Below are 22871 nucleotides of genomic sequence, written 5' to 3'. Positions count from 1 at the left end.
ACAATTTTTTCTATAATGCCATATTTAGTGTTGAGAAAGAGGAAAGTCTTAGTGTACCTTTTGGTACAGTATGATGCAAGTAAAAACATTAAAAAGGTAATAAGTGAATGGGCAGATATAATCAAATACAACAGAAGCTGTGGAGCACAATTCAAACACTGTGCAGATTGCACATTCACTGTACAAGCTACATTTTGATGTGAAATACACTAACTCAGCTTGATGTAATACATCAATTTATATGCATTAATAGATATAGGGTGAATTTGTTTTGCAAAATGGGAGGAACACTTGATTGTCGTCAAATACTGTATTTACAAACAGCTTTTAGCTGGTGTTAAGGTTATTTTTTCAGATTTTGAATTAATTTTGAAATATGGACTCAAAGTCACTTGTACGTTCCAATGCTGACTTCACATACTACGTAAACTGTTGAACGACGTATGCTAATTGTCTTATGGTTATATTTTGAGAAAAGTAGCCTGGTTGTAGTAAAAGTAATTAACGTTATTACGTAGTGCTTCGCTACGCAACGTAACGTGTCCCTGTTCTGTTGACTGGGAAGCCCCTAGCGCGGAGTTGCCAACGCCCGGCGTAAAGACACAAATAATACGGTGAGCGAAAATACATATTTTTTTCTTTTTTGGATGTCGTCATTGTGGTTGATTTTTCAATCTATATCGTTTCCACGTCATACGTGCTGTACACATGTGGTACAGTGGTTGTAACCGTTAATTTACATAATATAATTCGGCAACAGCATCCGCTAACGTTAGCTCAACTAGTTAGCTCGCAAGCCGACTGGGCTGGACGGTGGCATAGCAGGCACAGCAGTTAGCACACTCAAACTGCCTGTAACATCGGACTGGCTGGTAAATCAATCTCGTGGTGCTCCATCAACCGTATTTCATCGGATGAATTGGTGAGTGTAGTAAAACCAGAATATCTCCACATTCCTGCCTTCAGTAAATGGTAACGGATACGGGTTGGTAAGCGCTAGCTGCATAGCAAGCGGAGTAATAGGCGTAATAAACGGTTGATCAGTATTTGCCCCCCCCCCCCCCCCCTTTTAACCTCAACACGGATTTGGAATTTATTATTGTACGATTTGGTCTGTTGATTCTAGATTTTAGGTTTGCAGTTCTGACTGGCCGAAAAGAGAGGCGCGTAGTAGGTTTGTCCTGAGTTTAAACAACCGGCAGGAAATTAGGCCAGACTGAGGCCGGGGATGTGGCCGAAACACAGCAGCTAAGTCAAACGCATCAGAGCTAACGTTAGCTTTTACTGATAGCCATGGCTGTGGTGCGATCGTAAGATGCTAATCTGGATGGATAGGGTTCTTTTTCGCAATTAGAGTCCATTTAAAATTGTCTTCGAAGTCAGTCATGACTTGTGACCACACTAATCTAACCGGTCCATTTTCCGGACAACTTCTGAAACAATGGGTGGGTGTCACACGAGTACTCGCAGGTTCTCCCTGACCTGTGCCTGAGGCCACCAGAGTTTTAGTTTTCAAATGAATCTGGACGGAAGCTTAGTCCATTTATCAGGAGATAGTCTTAATAGGCTGTTGGTGCGCAGTGATGCTTGACGGCGGTTGGTAGAAGTATTCAGCTCTCCGCAGAAATGCACACTGTTCAGATCTGATGAGCCTTTCTTGCTAGATTGCTTAATTTATTCCCAGATGCAGTGTTACACATAGTGTTCAACTGCCACATCAAGTTGAACCTTAGCGTGTCTTCTCTTGTAGTGTTGAACATGGCCTGCCCTCAGTTCTTGCTGGCTTACAAACAAATGCTTGGATTAAGTCGGGTATTATTGCATTATTGCAGCTGAACCCTCTCTGGCCTGCTGTGGTGCTTTGCTTTCGAGTTTGTCAAATATTTCTGCAGTCACATAATTTGTTGAGTAGTATACATTTGGATGGATAGAATAGTGATCATCATCATGCAGTGAAACTAACTGTTCTTTCACTGTTCAAAGTGTAAGAGGACTTCCACAGACAGTGAGTGCCCTGTTCGAACGATTGCTTTAGCTGTTGCGCAAGGCGTTGCTTTCCTTGGTGTTAAATGTTGAAATGTTGAAATGTGGTAGCTTGAATGCCTGTCGAAACTTTAGAGGTCAAAATGACGTTTAATGTAGCTTTATCAAAACCCTGGATTATGAGCACACGCAACAGTCATGTTAATGACACACACGTTGAAATATGCTCCGCATCCGGAACATCAGACTATTTAAACTGTCCAGGTAGCAGCGGGCACATTTCATAAGACGCACTGATGAGTACGGAAGCAACACCAAACCTACAAAGATAACATAGAGCAAAGACTTCAAACTATTCAACTAATGTCGCCAACTAAGCTGTTGATTATTTAGTTATAAACTTTGATTATGTTTAAATTAGCGATCGACCGATACAGATTTTTTAGGGCCGATGCCGATACAGATTTTTTTTTCATCAGCCGTAGCCGATGACCGATACGGACTGCCGATTTTCTTGAGCCGATATTTGGATCCGATACTACTTTTGCTCAATTTAATAGTTAAATAGAATTAAATTCAGCGAGTTGTCTCGTCTGATCTGAGGTCTTAGTCAAAGTGGGGTTATGGCCAAGGCCGTGGCTCGCCTCCGCGGGTAGAGGGAGACGAGGCTCACGTCGCTCTGGAGCATCTCGGGAGTTCCCACCGCACCGGGACTCGTCCGCCCGCGAACGGGATCCCCTGCGCAAAGCCTGCGATGGGTCAGCGCGGAGACTAAAAAAGTCCACCGGCAGCCGCGCCCGACTCCGTGCGGGGCCCGACAGGGGGCGCCGCCAGTTCCAGCCTGCCGAAGCAGAGAGGGGAAAGGCGGGGAAGAGAAGGAGGGTACGGGGGGAGAAGAGCCAGCCGACAAGCACAGAGAGCGCGAGGACGTGGAGGATGCGTAAAACAGCAACCACGAGCCTCGCGCCCGTCCGTCGGCGGCTGCCCCCCCCCGAGATTAAAAAGTCAACTTCCACGAGGCACAGGGTTTGGAGAAAAAGGAGAAAGACACAAACCCACCGGGCGCTCCATCCACCGCGACCCACGACTAAGCCGGCCGGAGCCAGCGAGAAGTCGGAGGAGGAGGAGCGGCGGCGGCGGCAGAGCGGGGTGGGAGACATTGAATCCCCCTCCCGCTCTCCGGAGGAGAAAGGAGAGTTGGTTACCCGGCGGGCGTGCAGCGCTGCAGCCTAGGTCAGAGGCACCGCGCTGGGTACATGGTTTCCGGAGAGACCAGGCCGGGCCCGATAGGCGACTGGATCTGCCCTCACAAAAAAAACTATGGGCGAACGTAGCAGCCACGCATCGGCCCGATGCCGATACACGTAAAAAACGCAAACATCGGCCGATATTATGGGCCGGCCGATAAATCGGTCGAACACTAGTTTAAATTACTTCAACTTTTAAAATCATACAAGCATGTCTTTTATCGTTTTTAGTAAATCATTTTTTGAGCAGGAATCCACAAAGCTTGTATTATCATGTTTCTTTGAAATATTTCACAACATATGATCTACTTTGACTCTTAAAGAAAATGACGTCTTCAATTGATCAACTCTAAACTGGACATAACTCAGCTGCCAGTGTTTTAACTAAGCTATGTGATCATGTTGTAGCCTCTTTAAACTGATTCCCAGTATGATTTTAGAATTGATTTAAAATGTTTTAGTGATTACTGCTGAGGCTCTTCACGTCTCTCTCCCGGTCATATCGCTGAACTTTTAGTACCTTATGTGCCAGTATGTGCAGGCGCGTGTTAGATCCTCGGGCAGATGTCTTTTATCTGTTCCAGCAGCTTGGAAGAAAAATGAAAAGGGACAGTGTTTTCAGTCAAGGACCCTAAGGCTCTAACAATCTGCTTGATGAAATCTGTCCCCTCTTACATATTTTGATCAGAGAGCCTTTTTTAATTTTACTTAAGTAAACATTAAAATGTTTTCTTTTTCTGCTCTTGTATTTTCCTCTTTAGAATTTTTCTTTCTTTTAAACTTGATTATATTTGTGACTTTTTTTGTATTTTGCTGCAATGTAAAGCATTATTATTATTATTATTCATTAACGCCATTTAACAAACAAAAACAATCCAGCATTAACTTCATAATGATATTGTAAGTTATTAGTGACCAAGTTTTCTGTAGGATCAATGTTCCTGTGTTACACAATTACCAGCCAAGTGCTACATAATCCGTATGGCACTCTCAGACCCGTCCACTTGTGATCAGATCACTCAGGAAGGATGTTACTGCCAGGTGAAAATGGGGTCTCAGTCATGCACTTGGCTGCAAAAATATACTGGCAATGTAACAAGTCATTGTTGCGTTTCTTGCATTGTGGAGTAATGAAGAGACAAATTCCCTTTAGGAAACTGCTTTTATCAAGTTGCCAGCAGTGCCAGGTTTCAACTTCTTTTCATGCCACCTGCTCACTGGATGCCGGCCTCATCATTGCTAGTCTAATGCCAGAGAGAAATTTACCGGGAGGCCCAAGTTATCCCGTCTCCATCCAGGCTCTGCATCAAACTGACCAAATTCACTTCTACAGCAGCAGGGATGTAAAATATGGCATTAGTTTAGTCTCAAAACTCAAAAGTATAATGCGAGAGGGCAGATCAACACGCAAGCATAAAACATACTCGCGAGGGTGCATTTCTACTCTGCACGCGCGCAGAGACGTATTTGCACACGCACAGAACGGCATCCGTGAGCGTAAAACCATTTGTGCGAAAAGTTTAGTTTTGAGACTTTTGAGGCGGGATCAGTGACTGATGCTCCCCTCCGTTGATTGGTCACTTCTCCCCAGTCTATCACCGCAGGATCTTCAAGGATGTGTCGGGGAAATGTCAGAGTTGGAGAAAAGACAGGGGCATTGATTCATCCACTATAATACCCTAACACATGTATAAGGAGAATAAACAACATGTGTCATTGGCTTATAGACTGTGGACAGGAGCAGGATCTTCCCTTGAAGATCCTGTGGTGATAGACTGGGGACTGGAGAGAATTTACCAATCCACGGAGGGGAGCATCAGTCACTGATCCCGCCTTCAAAGTCTCAAAACTCAACTTGTCGAGCGAGCGAGTTCAGCAGTTGAGAGTGAGGAGTGGAGGGGGGATTCAGTCCCGCGCGCGGAGCACAAATGCTTGCTCGCGAGATGGTTTTACACTCGCGGATGCCGTTCTGTGCACGCGCGGATACAGTTCTGCACGCGTGCAGAGTAGAAATGCACCCTCACCACTTCCCACACACAAGCATTTGCAGTTGGCAGTTGATGTAATTTAATTTTTGTCTTGTGGATAATATGGAGAAACAAAATTGTAGGGAAATTTTAATAGGCAGCTGCAATAAATGTTAGCTGAAGTACATAACATAATTTCAGCCTACATCGCAAAGGAAATAATGTCAAAGAAATCAGTTAATTGTCTGTCTTTCTACCGGACGTCACCCCTGTTCTGTTCCTTTGTCAAACCGTGATTACACAGTAACATTTGGTGCCCTCGATGACACCCCCACCCCATCACATCACAGTGCTGCAAGATTCTGCAGTGGCTTAGCGCTGACATACTGGTGTTTGTGGAGGAGAAACGGGAATACTGTGGTCCACATACTACATGTGATGTAGTAAAATGCACTGCATCAAGCTGCACTGCGTTGTTCCACACGGATTCAAGGTCAACTGTTCGGGCATATTTTCACATCACAGCAGAAAAAACCCAAGTGTAAATATTAATCATGGCTGAATTTAGAGCTGCAGCCAGACAGCTATTTTGTTTACAAGTGCAGATCAGTTTTGCAACACGCTGACTGCAAGAAATGTCGCAAAAGTCAAGGCGCAGATTCTTCACTTGTGAAGTTGATGTGGCAGATTCGTGAGGTTGTAATGAGTGAGTTGTGGCTGTTTTCAAAAATGTATTGGTTAATGTTGGATTACAAGTTTGGAGCTGCCATTGTATTTATTTAAATATCAATCTACACATTTGTGAATATTTTTTTTGACTTTTTTCTACAAGTTCTCACATTGAATTCTACAAGTTCACAAATCCAGTCTACAAGCGCTTGCATTTTGCAACATATTTACCTTCATACCAGTCCACTTATTAATTGTGGACTGGAGGGGGTTATCTCCCCATGAACACCCCCAAGGTCAAGGTGATAATTACATTTTTTACACATGCCTTGGTTCACAGTAGTTTTCAGATTTAGGTTCCATTCTACAGTTCAGGGCTCAAGACAAAAAAATGTATCAAGGAGCCAATGGATCCTAAACCCCAAGTATTTAGGGGCCAAATAAAATTATCAGGAGCCAAAATATATCAGTCAGAGTACAATGTCTAATGTCTCCCTCACCTTTTCTTTCCCCTCTGTACTGTCTGCCAATGTGTGCACAATGTATTCTTTGCACAGTATGTGCCATGTCCAATATGCTTCAATCTTGTTCCCATAAATACAAAAAAACAACAACTGAAATGACCACTTGAAGCTGTTTTTGGCTATTTGATCAATGTTTTCTCTATTGATGCTTGGACTTTTGTGTAATATCTTCAAAGTTGAATGCACTTATTGTAAGTCGCTTTGGACAAACGCATCTGCTAAATGAATGTAATGTAATATTTTACCTTTACAAACAAAATTACATGAAAATAGCACAAATAAAACACATTCAAAGACACTTCAAAGTTGTAAAATGAAACGTGTTGTTAAACCGCCCTCCCGGTGTTGCACAATAGTGACGTGAGACAAACGGGGCTGTCTGTTCTTCTGGATGATCTGGAGTTTTTATCCCGGTGAAGTTTACTTTCATGTGGCAGTGTCATTGCCATGTGTTTTTTATTTGCTGCGTTTTCCTACCGCTTCCTTCTCCTCCTCTGACACCAACAACCCTGCTGTCTTCCTGATTTCAGGCTGGTAACATTACAGACAGACCGTAATGTTTGTGAAACTGAAACCAAAGCCGGTCTCGCAGGGCAGGTAGAGGAGATGATGGTTTAGCGGGCAACACAAACAAAACATAATGGCATTTCTATTTTAATTATTTATTTCTATGTATTGTATTACTTTTGAATGACTGTCAGAAAAATACAGGTCGCAAAATCAAAAAGTAAGTCGACATGTCAACGGTTTTAGTCGACATCTGGAGTCCTGCAGTTGCAAGAGCTTTTGCCAACAGTTTTTCTTTGAAAGTAATGAAAGTGCCATGTGGTGTTGAGCTTCTCTCAGTGTCCCCCATGCTTTCTTGTCCTTCTGTTTGTCCAGCTCATACAAAATGTCCACACAGTACAATAAAGTTCAAATTCATGTGATTCGGTGCTGTAAAACAAAGCATAAAGGCCAATGGGGGTGAACTCTGTATGCAGGACTTTTAAACTTAACTTATGGTGAGTGTGTCTGACTTTCCAGTGCCATTAACTAATGAAGTTATGTCTCCATTTTCTTTTTCTGTTCCAGATCTTGAATGAGTAGGGAAGACTGTAAAACACAACTATGCAGACCATCAAGTGTGTTGTAGTTGGGGACGGTGCTGTGGGTAAAACCTGCCTGCTCATCTCTTACACCACAAACAAGTTTCCGTCTGAATATGTACCCACGGTAAGTGTGTGCACGGCTGTTAGAGTGATAGGCAGGACTTCAAACGACTGTGTGTAAATATGGTTCATCTGTTAGTCGCTGCTCCCCTCACAGCTGATCGATGATCCCACCTGTGTTTTTGGAGCTTTTTTAAGTTACTTCTGAGTTTGTCAATTCTTGGGGTTTGTGTCTCCCCCCTCTGTGCTAGCTTTTCTAATATTTATGATTGATACTTAGGTTCGCATAACTGCTATAAATGCTATTTCAGTATTTAGTTTGAGAGCAGGACCTGAGCAGTTCAGAGCAGTACATTCACTTCACTTCACTTCACTAACCCTAACCCTGGTTTCGGTTTGATAAACCCAATAAACCTAATACTTAGCCTTAATTAATCTATTTACAGGCTATGCGTTTAAGTCGATTAGACAAATTAGCCCAGCCGTTTTAGCTGTCACTGAATAATTATAAACATAAACAAGTAGTCTGAGTTCATAGACCCTGGTATTTAATCTGCTGTTATGGAGCACTGGTTTTAAAATTAAACAAGAAATGTTTATTATTTCCTTAGCTGCCCACAACGTGTACCAAACCATAGTAAACCAATGAGTCTTGACCATCTGCAGCAAGACTGTGCTTCCTTTAGGAATGCTGCTGAAACATTGTAGAGCTGTATGAACTAGAAACGGATGCAGTTTTAACAGTATTGAATAATAGCACAATATGTCCACATCTTAAATGTAAAATGAAATATGTATTACATTGTTGAAACCATATTTGTCAAATTACCAAAAACATTCTTTAATGTATAATAACTTTTGTCTATGTGTTTTAGGTCTTTGATAACTATGCGGTTACTGTAATGATTGGAGGCGAGCCCTACACTCTGGGCTTGTTTGACACAGCAGGTATGTCTTTCCTTTTTCTAATCAAAGCTTGTTTAGGTCTGTTCATCCGGGGTGTCCAGGTTATGTAATTATTGCCCAATAAGCCCTTATCATTATGTAATGTACAATTTGCAGTGTTCCCTCTAGGATTTTTGTCAGCAGCTGGGGCAGGCCACGACCTGAGTTGCGACCCGACCTGCAGCTAATAAACCTCCCGCATTTACTGCACTTTGCTCTGTTGTCGCTTTAAGTACAGGGATACTTTTGACCGTTTAACTCGGTCCAATGTTTCACTCAGACGCTAGCACGCATGCTACGTGCTAGCTCCTATCAAAACACAGGCGCAGTTAAGTTGATATGTGACGTATATTAAATTATATATCTTCTAGAAACCGATAAGCAGAAGCAAAATGTAACTTTTTCTCATAGATACCCACACTATTCTGTCTTAACTCCGCCCCTCTCTCTCTCTCTCCCTCTCCTCGGGGGCGTGTTGCTGACAGCGCTTTGTTGCTGTGTCTTGTTGTTTAAAAATAAAAGCATTTGCAGGGTCCTGAAATTGCAACTTCTTGACATTTCATAAAAATCTGTAGGAGCGGCGGCAATTATGAACGTACCAGAAACCCTGATTTGTACTGTGAAGTGTTTTTGTATGAGGTAAAATGGAAATAACGAGTTGTCTTCCTACATTTTATCCACAGAATAATGTTTGCCCATGAAGTGTGTGTTATTGCAGTGTTTACAGTGTTTATTTGCGGCCTTGTTGCCCTGCCTCATTCTGCTAACAGTGATATTCCACTTTGTCCAGTGTATGAGTATAAGATACATACAAACATTTTTTTGTATGTGGTTTCTCTAGGTCAGGAAGACTACGACAGGTTACGACCCCTGAGTTATCCTCAGACAGATGTCTTCCTCGTCTGTTTCTCTGTTGTGTCTCCCTCCTCCTTTGAAAACGTTAAAGAAAAGGCAAGTGTCTCCACTGTGAATTATGAATGCTTTGTGTTTTCTTTTTTGATTATGTGTTTGTTAAATAATTTCATTGATTCTTAAATCCTTCCTTAACAATATTTTAACATCTTAATCACTGTTTTACGTTGTGAAGTGCATTTGCTTTGTCAATGTCAGCATTTATTAGTGTGTAATATCACAAATGTTTTGATCACACTTCAGGAGGACCGCAATTAGGGTCAATGGTTATTTTGCCATTATTGAGTGAGACGTAAATAGGGATTAATGAAAAAAATAAATATAATCTGATTGATTTTTTTATTTCTTTTTCTGGCGTTTTCCTAATCTACTCTTTTACAGGCCCCTTTTTTTCTGCCATGCGCTCGCTTCCCTTAGGTTTTCATGTAAAAAGGTGGATAGTTGTGTACACACCTTTGACCCTCAATGCCTTCTAAATAAGTGAAATTATGATATTTAAGCATCACCCCACACATTGCTGCTGTTCTGTAACGCCTCCGCGAGCGCACCGACATCAGGCCCGTCAATCCCTCGGAACAGACCGGCGAGTTGCGACCAAGCGGTCCAGTCTGGACGGAGCCGCATGAAAGGGATAAAAGAGTGCGCTGTTTTGATTAAACCGCACCAGGGCCAGCCCGGACGCCGACCATGGGTGCAATAGAACACTGGAGTCGAGTCGGAAGACCCTTATGCACGAACATTCTGGGCCCCGACCCGTCTGCAGCAGAGGTGGTGTAGATCTACACTGCGTGGCCTCTCTGGAATGTAATTGACGGAAATCGTATCGACTGAGAACTTTTATTCCTGCGCAGACGTGAAGACGCAACGGCGAGTGTAATTGACGTGACCCCCGCAGTTGACTAATCACTCCCGGACTCTTCCCCCTCTCACAAACATTGGTCTACACTGGCGGAGTGTGGACTCGCTCGCTCGTTTTTTTTTGAAGAAAAAAGTCTGCACATTTGCAGGTCGCACGAACGCGAGTAGTTTAAAAAATTGCTGGGCGTAGGCTGGAGCCCTGAAATAGAGAAGCCATCTGTTTTATGTCAAATTAACTTAAACCTCAACTCTGACTTGATCTACTCTCAGATGGGAAACTCTGTTCTGACTTAGTTTGATCAACTAACTATTTTCACACAGAGTTACGCGTGTGCCCGCTAAATATAAAAAGCCATCATCAATGGAGCTCTGATAGTATCTCCTACTTTAGCGGTGTGACCTAGGAGGACCTTGTTTTCTTCTCGGTTGCCATTGTGACTCATAGTACTTTGTGCTTATGAAGAAAATGAGCATATTCTGAGAAAGCGGTGCATCACAGCTGCAGCTGATAAGAAGAGACAGTTGGTGTGGGAGACAGTTACTGCCCAAGTCAACACGGAAGACTAAATAAAATAATCAATTAATTAAAAACATTATGATATTTTCTCCACAAATCTGTTGTCTAAGATGATGGTGCAATGGCTAGTAATGCTGTCCGGTGCACAGGCGGCTCAGTTACCATATTAACTCGCTTTTTGGAATGGAAAATTTTCTTTTCCCTCTTTTCAGGATTCTTTTTTTTTTAGCAAAACCTGCTTTGTGGAATACACCCCAGGATAGAAAACAAAGCAAACTCCCCAATGAACCCTCTGTAGAGATCCACGATAAGATTGTGGCGAGACAGAAAATACATTTCTAAAGCTGTGAGTGTTTAATAACTGAAATAACTGAAGTTTAGAACCACCAGAGAGTCTTCCATCATAGTTGGGAGAACCTGCTTAATGGACGAACATCTCAGCAGAAAATCAGCCCTTAAGCATGATGAAGCCACTTTCAGTTAAGGGCATCCGACAGTCTGCTTGAAGTTTACACAACAACATTTAAAGGATTGTGAGAAAATGCATATTAGGATATCCTGGTCCAATGAGACAAAAATGAATCCCTTTGGGCAGAGCTCCAAACAATGTCTGGTGAACACCATTGCTCATCACCTGGCTAATAACATTTCCAAAGTTAAGAATGGTGGTAGCAGCAGGGGAAAGACTTTTTGGGGGCGAGCTTCATAAATTTGGAAGCTATTCTAGATGCGTTTTCATCCTCTTCTTGCTTATATTGTGGAAACTTGTCATCCACTCATATGTCACTCTCTTATCAGTGCTGGTAATATATAATGAGAGCCGTGACGCTGAAAACTGTCTTTAGATTAAAAATGTGCTTGTGTTATTGAGTGTTTTGTTTTAACACAAAATATTAATACTTATAACAATAACAGGATTTAAAATACTTATTGGATTACCATGGCAACAGCACACATTCGGTTAAGCCACTGTATAGCTTTCCTGAGCCTTGGACATTGATCAGAACCTCACAAGGGTTGTTAAATGCTAAAAAATATTTTTTTAAACTTTTTTTTGAGTTGCTCAAATTCTTCTGTATAGTGCAGTTTTAGATACACATATAGCATCAAACATGAAAATAGAAATAACTTGTGTTGAGAAAATGAATAGTCCGGCAGAGTCTACACAGACATCTTAGAACTTTGTCTCTTTTCTGGAGGGTTTGACCTTCATTGACAATGACTCCAAGTTGAACATGCATGAAAATCAGTTGTTAAAGGCATGTGTGCATGTGGTTTGTGTATCCAGTGGGTTCCAGAGATCACCCATCACTGTCCAAAGACCCCCTTCCTCTTAGTTGGGACGCAGATTGACTTGCGGGATGACCCCTCAACTATAGAGAAGCTGGCCAAGAACAAGCAGAAGCCCATTACCCCGGAGACGGCCGAGAAGCTGGCAAGAGACCTTAAGGCCGTGAAATATGTGGAGTGCTCCGCCCTCACACAGGTAATACACAGTTGATACTGTATGTGTACACACACACACACACACACACACACGATTCACACCAACTAAGAAAGTGGAGGAAAGAGGAACCTGTCCATATTTCCCCCCGGCCTATGCATGCTGTGGTTTTTTTGTTGTGAATGCTTGTTTTTGTTTCAGTGACCGTTCTAACTCGTGAATTAAGTGGTATTACAAATGATAAGTCATCAGATTTCATCATTTGGATTAGAAAGATGGTTGTATCTCAGTGTATTCTGAGTACAGTAAGCATAATACAGTGAGTTGCATTAGTGCTGGTGAAGAGAACAGTGTAGTCTGTGTGTGATCTGTGAATGTAGCAGAAGAACCTTCGTGTGACACTGATTTGAAGTAGAAAAATTAATTTAAAGCACCGGTGACTCAATGACAAATGTCTTAAATATTCCTAAGGAAGGTTTAATATCTTCTGAAATGTGAAATGCTGCCATTGATGAAGTGAAAGATATAACTAAATCTTAACTTCAAAGAGAATTTTAGTGTCCAGTGTGTGACATGAATAACTGTAAAAAAAAACAGGTTATTGTGTACTCAAAATGTGATTTAATTTTGTAGAACTCCAAACCTGTATTGAAAAGATTGATAAAAAAATGAGTAAATGCTTTTATGAGTTGATCTGCTTGAGAACTCGAGCTGGGGAGTGACTGAGAGAACACGACTCATACGAGAACACACTAGTTAGACAGTCGCTCGGACAGAGAACAATAGTGTTGATGGAGGTGAGGTGTAGTGCCCCACTCTGCTCCTTCCTTCCTCCCTCCTTCCTCCCCCCTCTTTCCCTGGCACTACTGTTGCACAGCTGCTGATGTCATTTCCTATTTCCTGCCGGGGAATCTCAGCATTCGGCCCACACCTCACATTCAGCCCACTGTTGAGTGACTGCTGCCTCTGAGCTCAACACTTTCGCACTTCTCCCTTCATCTTCGTACCACGCAGCTCGTTCACACAGTCATCCTGCAACTCTTGTAGCTTCACCGATTCCTCCCTCCTTTTTCTGCCATGTTCCTCTTCTCCTCCTCCTCTTCCCATCTACCTCTTTCTGTGTTTGCTGTGCTAACTGTGCTGTTGTTCTTTTCCCTCCTGTCGCTGTAGCGAGGGCTGAAGAATGTATTTGACGAAGCTATCCTAGCTGCCCTCGAGCCATCTGAGATGCAGAGAAAGACGAAATGCTGTATATTTTAAACTCTGTGCTCCTGCTCACAGTATTCTCTGCAGTTTTCATTCCTTTACCCCATCTCCCTCCTTTCCTCTCCTCCCCTCCCTCTATCCCTTTACATGTGCTGCTTTTTAACTCTAGACCAGTTTCGATCTCAGCCATTTAACTAACCAGTCCATCATTGTGATGACAGTCCCGCCACATACTACTACTCTGGCTGCTCAATTCATCGTATTTCAAATTCGATTACGTTTAAGGCTTCCAACGATAATGAAAATAAAGTAATCAACATAAAATGGTTTTATGCCGCTTTCTGTTTCGCAAAAAGGCTCTCGTTTTGTCTTGACTTGTAAATTCAACGCGCCTCTTTCCCAACCCCACCCCTCCCCAAAAGCCCAAACTCACTCTAAGCAGTGCTTTGGCACGTGTGATTTCATTCCTAGTTCAGAGTTTGTGCATTCTACCTTGCCAAGTCCGCTTATTATAAGCGACTTTGGACTTTTTTTCTGTAAAGTCGCTTACAAATATTGGTAGTCACGGGTTTTTGTTTTTTTGGACTTGTTTCTAAAGTGTGGTTGCTTATTTGGGCTTGCTCCTCGTCTGTCCTGTCTCCACTAAAATGATAAAACCTATCCGTCCCTGTTAGCATTGACTCTAAGATAAATGTAATCCTCTCAAGAAGCTTAAAACCGTTGAATTCTTTAATACTTTAATTGTTTTGAAAAGCTACATCGGATGATGTATATGTAAATGCTGTGACTGACGGTATCCAGTGACATGCCTCCTGCAAACAGCCTCCCTATTTTTATATTAGTTATTGAATTGTGTGTATATTATTTATTTATATATTTTTTAACATTTATTTTTGTATTTGTTTTTCACTTATCAATATTATGTCACACACTATTCACATCCAATGAAAAAAGAGTTAAAGTTTAAGTTTTTATTTAAAGTTCAATAAAAACAGGGTGTTCCCAAAGTCTATCGCGCTCACAATTACAATATTGACCAAAATAATCTCGATTATGACTTTTGCCATAATTGAGCAGCCCTAGTACTCTGTAGTGATGGTTACTAATTTGTGCTCTAGCCTCACTCACTCAACGGCCTTTCTACACTTCACTGACCTGTTGCCTTTTCTAACCTGTTGCTGCCGACATTTGATTTGTTTTGTGTGTTACTGTACTTCATTTCTTTTTTCTGGACTTGTTTATGTCCACTCAGTTTTGTCACCGCTGTAACTATTTGTTTTCCCACTGTGGCTCATTAATGTGGCCCCTGTCCAGCAGTCGAGGTGTATCCTACAGAGGATGTAGGATGTGATTTGGGATGTTGCGATTGTTTCAGTCTACTCCTCCCCCCCCCGTGGTAGTAGTTAACGTGGGGAGGGTTTGGACTACAGCAAGGGCGGGGGCAATACGTGGCTCCACACTGAGATTGATCTCAACAAGAGAGCTTCCATTTCTAATGCTAATGTATTTTTTTGTACTACTGTTGATGTCTGATTAAACAGAACTTGAAAAGTATGGCTATGGTTGCATATACAGTACATTATCAAAATATTCAGACCCTTCACTTTTTTCATATTTTATGCTGCAGCGTTATGATTTATATCAAAGAAAAATCGGATATATTCATTCATGAAAATGACTCATTTTAGGAAAAACTAAAATATAGGAGCTGCCTGCAGAGCTCTGAGACTAGGTTGTGTTAAGGCACAGATCTTGGGAAGGCTACACAAACAAGTTCTGCTGCATTGAGGGTTCCCCAGAGCCACAGTGGCCTCCATGATTCTTCATTGGAAGTGATGTGGAATGATCAGGACTCTTACTGGAGCTGACTGCCCATACAAAACTGAACAATCTGGGGATGATAATGGTGGTAGTGTGACCTGACCAAGAGCCTGGTGGTCAGCCTGGTGGTCACCCTTCATCAGAAGGATCAGCATCACTGCAGCTCTCTTTTGATCTGGGAGAGACGCATGAAAACATAGAAAGGATGGGGAAAGTAGGCAACACATCACCTGTGCAGTATCATCGTAAAGGTGAAGCATGGTGCCGGCAGCATCAGGCTGTGGGGCATTTAATAGCAGCAGTGTGAGACTGATCAGGGTTAAAGGTGAAAGTTGAGCAATAACAATAGATATCTACGGTTATTTGCTTGTGTTTTGTCTATTTGCACATTTTTTTCTTAAGTTGCAGTGCTGTGAGCTTTCAGGGCCACTGTAGATATCCCAAATGACAAGGATTATCATTATCCTTTATTTTAATTTGACCTTTGTGTGTGTTTGCGATGCCCCCTCATTAAACCTGCAGCACTAAGCAACTCAGACTTCAACATAATTGAACATCTTAAGAGAGACCTTTAAAAATACCCAGAAAACTTGAAGCTTTAATATCAACTAAGTACTGAGTAAAGGGTCTGAGTTCCTTTGTCAGTGTGATATTTGAGCTTGTGTCAATATGGGCTTATGTGTGAAGATTGATAATTGGAAAAATTTATTTTAGACTGCAACATAACAACGTGGAAAAAAGAAGGGGTCCAAATACTTAATGAATGTGCTTTAAGACTTTTAATTACTAATGTCAAATAGGGAGTGTTTTGCCATTACATAACCACTGGCTAAAAGTGGTTTGTTACTATAACAATAATGTCTTATTGTTTTGGTTTATTTCAAAGTTTCACTTGATGTTTCTTTTCAAGTGGATTCAGGAAGTTCCTGGCCTTGTTAGGCCCAATCCTCTCTATATGACACATGACGACATGCCATCAGCTGTGGCACATATCCTGCTGTCCTGGAATTCCAGATAATAAAAAAGCTATAATTGTGTGAAATTACTTGTATAAAGAATTAATAAAGGACTTGCTCTCCTCTCTCTGGTTCCCTTGATTTTTCCAGAGCTTTGTCAGAGAAGAATTTAACGTGGTTAGTTGAGCAGCGCTGAGGGGGCTTACTGGTTAACAGCAAAGTGCAGCTCTGGTTACTTCACATATCTGAGCTGATGGTGTAAGCAGCTCTGCTCAGGGGCTAAAAGAGAGAGAGAATAACATTCACCATGAAGATTTTCTCTTTAAAATGTGTCTTGTCTGAGTTGGTTCTGGACGTCTTCTTGCAGTGGGTTACTCAGCACTTTTACTCTGAAGTGTAGCGCCAGTGGAAAACAGGAGGTGTTGGGTAAAATTGCCATTCCATTTTTTTGTGTTGTGCTGTGGCATCAGGGGTTGTGTCGTTGTTTCTTCCCCTTCCACTTTCTTGTTTGGTTTCAGCTGCACTTTGCATGTGATTCATGTTGTTGACACGTCCCTGACCTCTTTTCCTCTTTACCAAATCTAATGGAAAACAAACGTTTGTCATTTATTTCTATATTTGTTGATTTATTTTTTTACCCGAACAGTACCCCAACGTTGTTTCTTTTAATATCCCACTAAATGATGTTCAATGCTGCTGCTGTTTGCACCTGGTTTTATTTTTTCCTCTGTCAAAGCTGATGTGCTTCTTTTATTATAATTTCACCTGTGTGTGTGTGTGTGTGTGTGTGTGTGTGTGTGTGTGTGTGTGTGTGTGTGTGTGTGTGTGTGTGTGTGTGTGTGTGTGTGTGTGTGTGTGTGTGTGTGTGTGTGTGTGTGTGTGTGTGTGTGTGTGTGTGTGTGTGTGTGTGTGTGTGTGTGTTTACGTGTGTGTGTTTACGTGTGTGTTTACGATGCCCCTTAATTGAGCCCGTGTGTTTGTTTGTGTTCACAGAAAGGCCTAAAGAATGTGTTTGATGAGGCAATATTGGCTGCATTGGAGCCCCCAGAGCCCAAGAAGAAACGCAAATGTGTGCTGCTATGAGAGGTCCCTGCCTTTTTTGCAGAACCCCCCCCCCCCACACACACACACACACACACATACACACAAACACACACAAACAACACATCCAGACATGCTTAAAATGCATACACACCCACATGCCCCCCGGCCCCTAAACCCCTTCCCCTTGCTCTGCTAAGGCTGATTGACAGCATTGTCTTTGACAGGGAAGACTAGGAAGAAAACAGCAGACCAAGTTTTCTGATAACTCTCTGCAATAATAAGAAGCTTCACCCCCCCCCAAGTCTGAGTGTGGGACAGAAGATGAACCTAACCTGGCCAACGGGCCGTGGTGGGCTCCGGGCCGGATGGTACCGCCTCCGATTGGGATCAACATACCAAACTCACACATAATCAAGTAGAACTCATTCTGTCAAGCTTTTGATGGATTATTCTTAATTCAGTCAGTGTTGTGGCCTAATCGACTTTTAGAAGCCCAGCTATTCGATGTCCTCTGCCACTGTAAAGCTATCATGGATATTAGCCCCGCTCTGGCCCCTCCCAGCCAACTGATTTGTGGCTGTTCATGCTGCTGCCCCCCCCCCCCACACACACACACTCTTGATGAGCACACTCATTGCCCGATGCCTAAGTACCTGGTCAGCACTACGAGAAGAATTGCGAACAGAGTAGTTTTATTTGCCAACGCCCTCTTTTCTCCTGAAACTCATGACAAGTCTGAGATATATTTATTCCATGTTCCGAATAGACGCACTCTCAACCACTAAAGAAACTGTGTAGGGCTGACAGGACTGGGTAATTCAGGGCAATCAGGCTAAAACTATACACAGGTAAATATGGCCGTCTGCTATCAAGTCCTTCTATGTGCAGTCCATTTGGAGTGTGGTAATCACTTGAAGAGCTAAAGGCATCCAGTAGTGATGGGTCCACCAGTTGACCACAGGAATTGGCCTTTTAGATGCAGGGAACTTAAACAGTGTTAGCAGAACAAGCGGCATGTTCTTCATGTGTTGCCAGGGACCAAGGGCGAGTAAGGGACACTGGTTTCACATTGTCACCACCGCACGTTTAGAATGGGTACAGCAGAGACATCTAGGTCAAACTATTGATTCTTGGCTGAAGTTCCATAAATGGACGACTGATAAATGAAGATGACTTTCCACCAGATTTCTGTGCCAGGTTAGAATCTGGTGCCTTCCTTCCTGTAGCGTGATGCATCCAGGCTGCGTGTCTGAGGTGTGAAGGGCTGTCGTGTCTGTCGTACCCATTCCAACCGTGCGCTGCTGCATGTAGCAGAACCCTGGTCTCTGTTCTAAATGATATGTTTAACAGATGTAATTATAATGTAAGCTGGCACACGATGTTGATGTAGGCTCCAGGTGTTTTTACCAAAATCTTTTTTTCTTCTTCATTATTTCTGTTTGTGCTGTTTATATATATATATACATATATATATATATATATATATATATATACATACATACATATATATATATATATACATATATATATATATATATATATATATATATATATATATATATATATATATATATATGTATATATATATATATATATATATATATATATATATATATATGTATATATATATATATATATATATATATATATATATATAACTCATCTGAACTCTTACCTGCCAGTTTATAGCAAGAAAACCTCTTGATTGGTTTAGTTGAATAAAAACCTCCAATGGCAGAGAGACTGTTTGTTAAAGGATGATTTGTGATTGGTTGGTTCTTGTTTTCCATTACTGGTGGCTTAGAGTTGACTTGACGTCAAGCCCAAGTCAATTTAATTATTATAACCTGTTGTTGTTTTGGTGAAAAAACCAAATGCTTTGTCTAAAGTCTTTGTTCTTTGTATATGCATTCTTTTCAAAAATATTAAACTTATACCTTAATTGCCTTTATCATTTTTCCCTTGGCTTTCATCTTATTTGAATTGATTGTGTACTGTAGAATAACATACTTGTCACCACACAGTTGTTTCCAACAACCATTTTCTGGCAGTGGAGGTGTTATGATCTATCAGACCTTGCAACAATATCAAAAGTAACATGAGTATATGTGGACCTTTCTACAGCTGGAAGATGTCACCACATGTTCAGCCAGTAGGAGGTGCTGTTCACCCAAACATCACATGTTGGTGCCACTCTTGAGTTACACTGAAGCCTCTGCTGTGATGCCATTTACTGTACCATCATCCCCCTGAATGCATGTATTCCTGTTGTTTGTACTGATAACTGGATAGTGAAATGGCACAATTAAATTTCAACATAAAAAATATATAGTTATCCAATATTACATACATAATTGTCAAACAACCTTCAAATTGTTTGCTGGATGAGAATAAACAGGATTAATTTAGCCTGGTAGCAGCGCGTCAGCCTCATGCAGTAGTTAAGACACATTTGAAGAGTGGGGTCCCTTTGCAGACGACTTCTGATAATCAATGGGTTTATTATGTCAAATTCTTAAAGGAAAAGTGCAATAATAACGGATTGAAGCAGGAGATGGTATTCTACAGATGTCGACAGGGGGTTAACTGAGAACTGCGAACAACACACTCAACATCACATTGAAATATATGATAAACTGGATCAAGCAGTAATAAGTCTATGATAAACTGGATCAAGCAGTAATGAGTCTAATGCATATGTATCACACCATTGTCTCAAACAGACAGAAAATGTTTCATCTAGCATCTGGTAAAATGAAAAAGAAGTGGAGCTTTAATTTCTCATTCAGCCATGTTCTGAGATATATTTTGTGGGTGAAGATCATGTTTAAACGTGTATCGACTACCGTTTGTACGAAATGGGTATAGATAAATGTTTAGATTCTGTCTGTTTTGCATTCAGATATAGTTTGATTTGGTGAACGGATGAATAGAGTTTGCTACATTACATTCAATATTAAATCACTCTAATGCCATCAAGGCACAAGCCCTACTAGTTTGCTAAAAAGTCTTTAAAAAACGTTTTTGCCCAGGTTGAAGTTATCAGCTCTGAGGTTTTTGCTGCCAGCCCAGCACTAGTTAATGTGAATGGACTCCCAAAATTTTGACCTGTCTTTCCTGAAATGATGTTACTCTGGATAATCTACAGAGTGCACTGTTGACAATCAGACCACATTGTTTTTGGAGGTTCAGTGAAACATGTTGATGGTAAGGTTTTACCAAACATATTAAACTGGCAAAACACAACTAGTGAGGTGGTAAGTCAAAATGTGTCTATTTGTTAAAAGGGTGGACTCGTCCTTTAACTTCACCATTAAATCAAGGCCCAAACTAGTTTACCATTAAGTATTCTGGTAATTATAACAAATGATGAAATTAACCAAAAACAGCTTGAACATAATTTGCACTCCGCTGCTTCATGAGTTCATAATTTTTCAGCTTTTATCAAATATGTTTGAAGGCTGTTTGTAATGTTTTGTATCTGTAAACCAATGTAGAGCTAGAATGGCAAATCAACAGAGCGCCAACCTTGCTGGAGGTTGGCGCTCTGTTTGTCCAGATGAGTACCAAAATTGAATGTGATGTCCCATCCTTCCACTAAGTTACCGAACCTTCGCTCATCTCTTGACACACACACACACACACAAAGTACCTAACAGTGTATGACAGAGTATTGCTGTAATGTTGGTGCCTAGAGATCAGCATCTCTTTCACACCTCTTACACAAATGTCAAGGAATTCCCTCACACTGCAGCAAAATTAGGGTGCTATCCCAGGATTGGTGACATGGATCATCTGCCCCCACCTCATCCACCCCCCTCCACCTTGGCTCCCTTCACGTCCCTCATCCACCCCTGTGAGGCGTTCACACATTCCCTGCGTTTTTCGAGTGCTGTCTGTCAGCACCTGCTTGTGCTAAAGAGACGCTGACAGCCATTAATTATCACATAGGCTGAACGAAGGGCATTCCTCTCTGCTGAAATATTGGTGTACGCACACGCGCACTCACACGCACACAGATGCTTCTTATCCCTCTACACACACACACACATGCAGAGAGACACCACCTGGCCTCCATTGGTCTTCATCATGTTTGACAAATGAGTCTAAATGTTTTGTCCTCCGGGGGTCGACCAATCGCCGTTGAGCCCGGTCGAGCGTCTCCTCTGGGTGGAAACGAGCAGGCAGAGGAGATGTAAGGAACAGGCAACACATCAGGACACATGACGAACTTGAAACACACACACACACACAATGCTGGCGGAGGGCTGCCTGTGTGTGTGTGTGTGTGTGTGTGTGTGTGTGTGTGCGCGCGTGCATGCGTGCGTGCGTGCGTGTGTGTGTGTGTGTGCTGCACCCAATTTAGGAGATCATTTATGATGATCTGCACAGATACTGACTTGTGATGAAAAGCACGCTGAGGAATTTAGCGGTTTATAAGAGCTTAGCAGTAAATCAGAATTCAGAAATTTCAGCTATATACAGTGCGTGGTATACTTGCTATCTGTGTGTGTGTGTGTGCGTGCATGTGTGTGTTTGCGTGTGTAGTAAGTAAATCATTGCTGGCTGAAGCTAGGACACAGCCTGTTTAGCCGTGCCGGTACTGAACCTTTGAAAGTCTCTGCTGTTCCAGTGTCCAGAGCTCCTGCCAACACATGGAACACAATGTGGTTTTCATGTAGCTGTTGGCCGTGGTGTAGAGGTGCAGGCTTGGCCTGCTCAGCCCAGGCTAAACGGTCTCCAGCAGGTAGGGGGAGGGGCCGGAGAAAGAGAACAGGAAGAGCGGCCACCTTTATATTTAACTAGGCAATATTGTAAATTGTGGGGAAAGAATCTCTCAGCTACAACACAAGTGTAACTGTGCAAAGCTGGTTTGTTCAAATTACCATATTTCCTAAATATTCCTTGTTGTATAGTTTTTGGTTTTATGTGCCAAGGTTCAATGTACCCCAGCACAAGTTGATGTGAATGGACTTTCATTTGTAGCCTGTCTTTTCTGAAATAATGGTACTATGAATCTATCACCATTCTACTTGCAACTGTTTTTTGGGGGGGAAATAGTCGGTTCAGTGAAAACAGTTTATAGCGATATTTGATGATATTTCTGGAATAAAAAATCAACTGGCCAAACACAACTTGTGAGTTGGTAAATCAAAATGCGTCTTTTTGTAAAAAGGGTGGACTGACCCTTTAAAAAGACCACCCTAACATGGCTTGGTAAGTATTTGAAGAAAAACACGTGATGTCAAAGAAACTTTCAAATGATTAAGTAAAATTTGTACAAATGCTGCAATGACGATAACAACCCATGTTTATTGTGTATCAAGTATTGATCGTACTGATGGAGTGGATTATTTCTGTGGTAATTATCTGCACTCAAGCATATTTAGCATTTTTAAGTCACACTTTAAGCTACAATATGATTACATCATAGAGTTCTCTGTACCTTCTCTGCACTCGTTTTGTGGCTGAAGATAATTATTTTTTGTCTCTGGGGTCATCAGTGACTGGTGTCTGACCTGTGACTGGACTGTCAGTGAATGTGAGATAAATTGATCAATAAACAGTAATGTGAAGAAAACAATTAAATATAGACAGATCTAAAAAAGAAAATCGCCTTTATTCAT

The 22871-nt window shown here is 41.7% G+C and overlaps 1 protein-coding gene across 2 annotated transcripts; it reads left to right on the top strand.

The window, feature by feature from the left end:
• The first annotated feature begins 481 nt into the window (after window positions 1–481).
• cdc42 (cell division cycle 42) lies at window positions 482–17475 on the top strand. 2 transcript variants are annotated; one of them, XM_035630923.2, is made up of 6 exons: window positions 482–614; window positions 7465–7605; window positions 8417–8489; window positions 9328–9437; window positions 12062–12259; window positions 17194–17475. In XM_035630923.2, exons 2-6 carry the CDS (start codon window positions 7501–7503, stop codon window positions 17281–17283), a joined length of 576 nt encoding a protein of 191 aa, XP_035486816.1. In that variant the 5' UTR covers window positions 482–614; window positions 7465–7500; the 3' UTR covers window positions 17284–17475. The 2 variants fall into 2 exon arrangements, with proteins under 2 accessions (XP_035486816.1, XP_035486817.1); XM_035630924.2 differs by lacking the exon at window positions 482–614 and adding an exon at window positions 767–922.
• Window positions 17476–22871: the final 5396 nt, after the last annotated feature.

Source organism: Scophthalmus maximus, chromosome 6, assembly GCF_022379125.1.
Source record: "Scophthalmus maximus strain ysfricsl-2021 chromosome 6, ASM2237912v1, whole genome shotgun sequence".
In the NCBI taxonomy this organism is placed as follows: domain Eukaryota; kingdom Metazoa; phylum Chordata; class Actinopteri; order Pleuronectiformes; family Scophthalmidae; genus Scophthalmus; species Scophthalmus maximus.
Note: the sequence above shows the minus strand (reverse complement) of the source record. Positions and strands in the feature narration are given on the sequence as shown.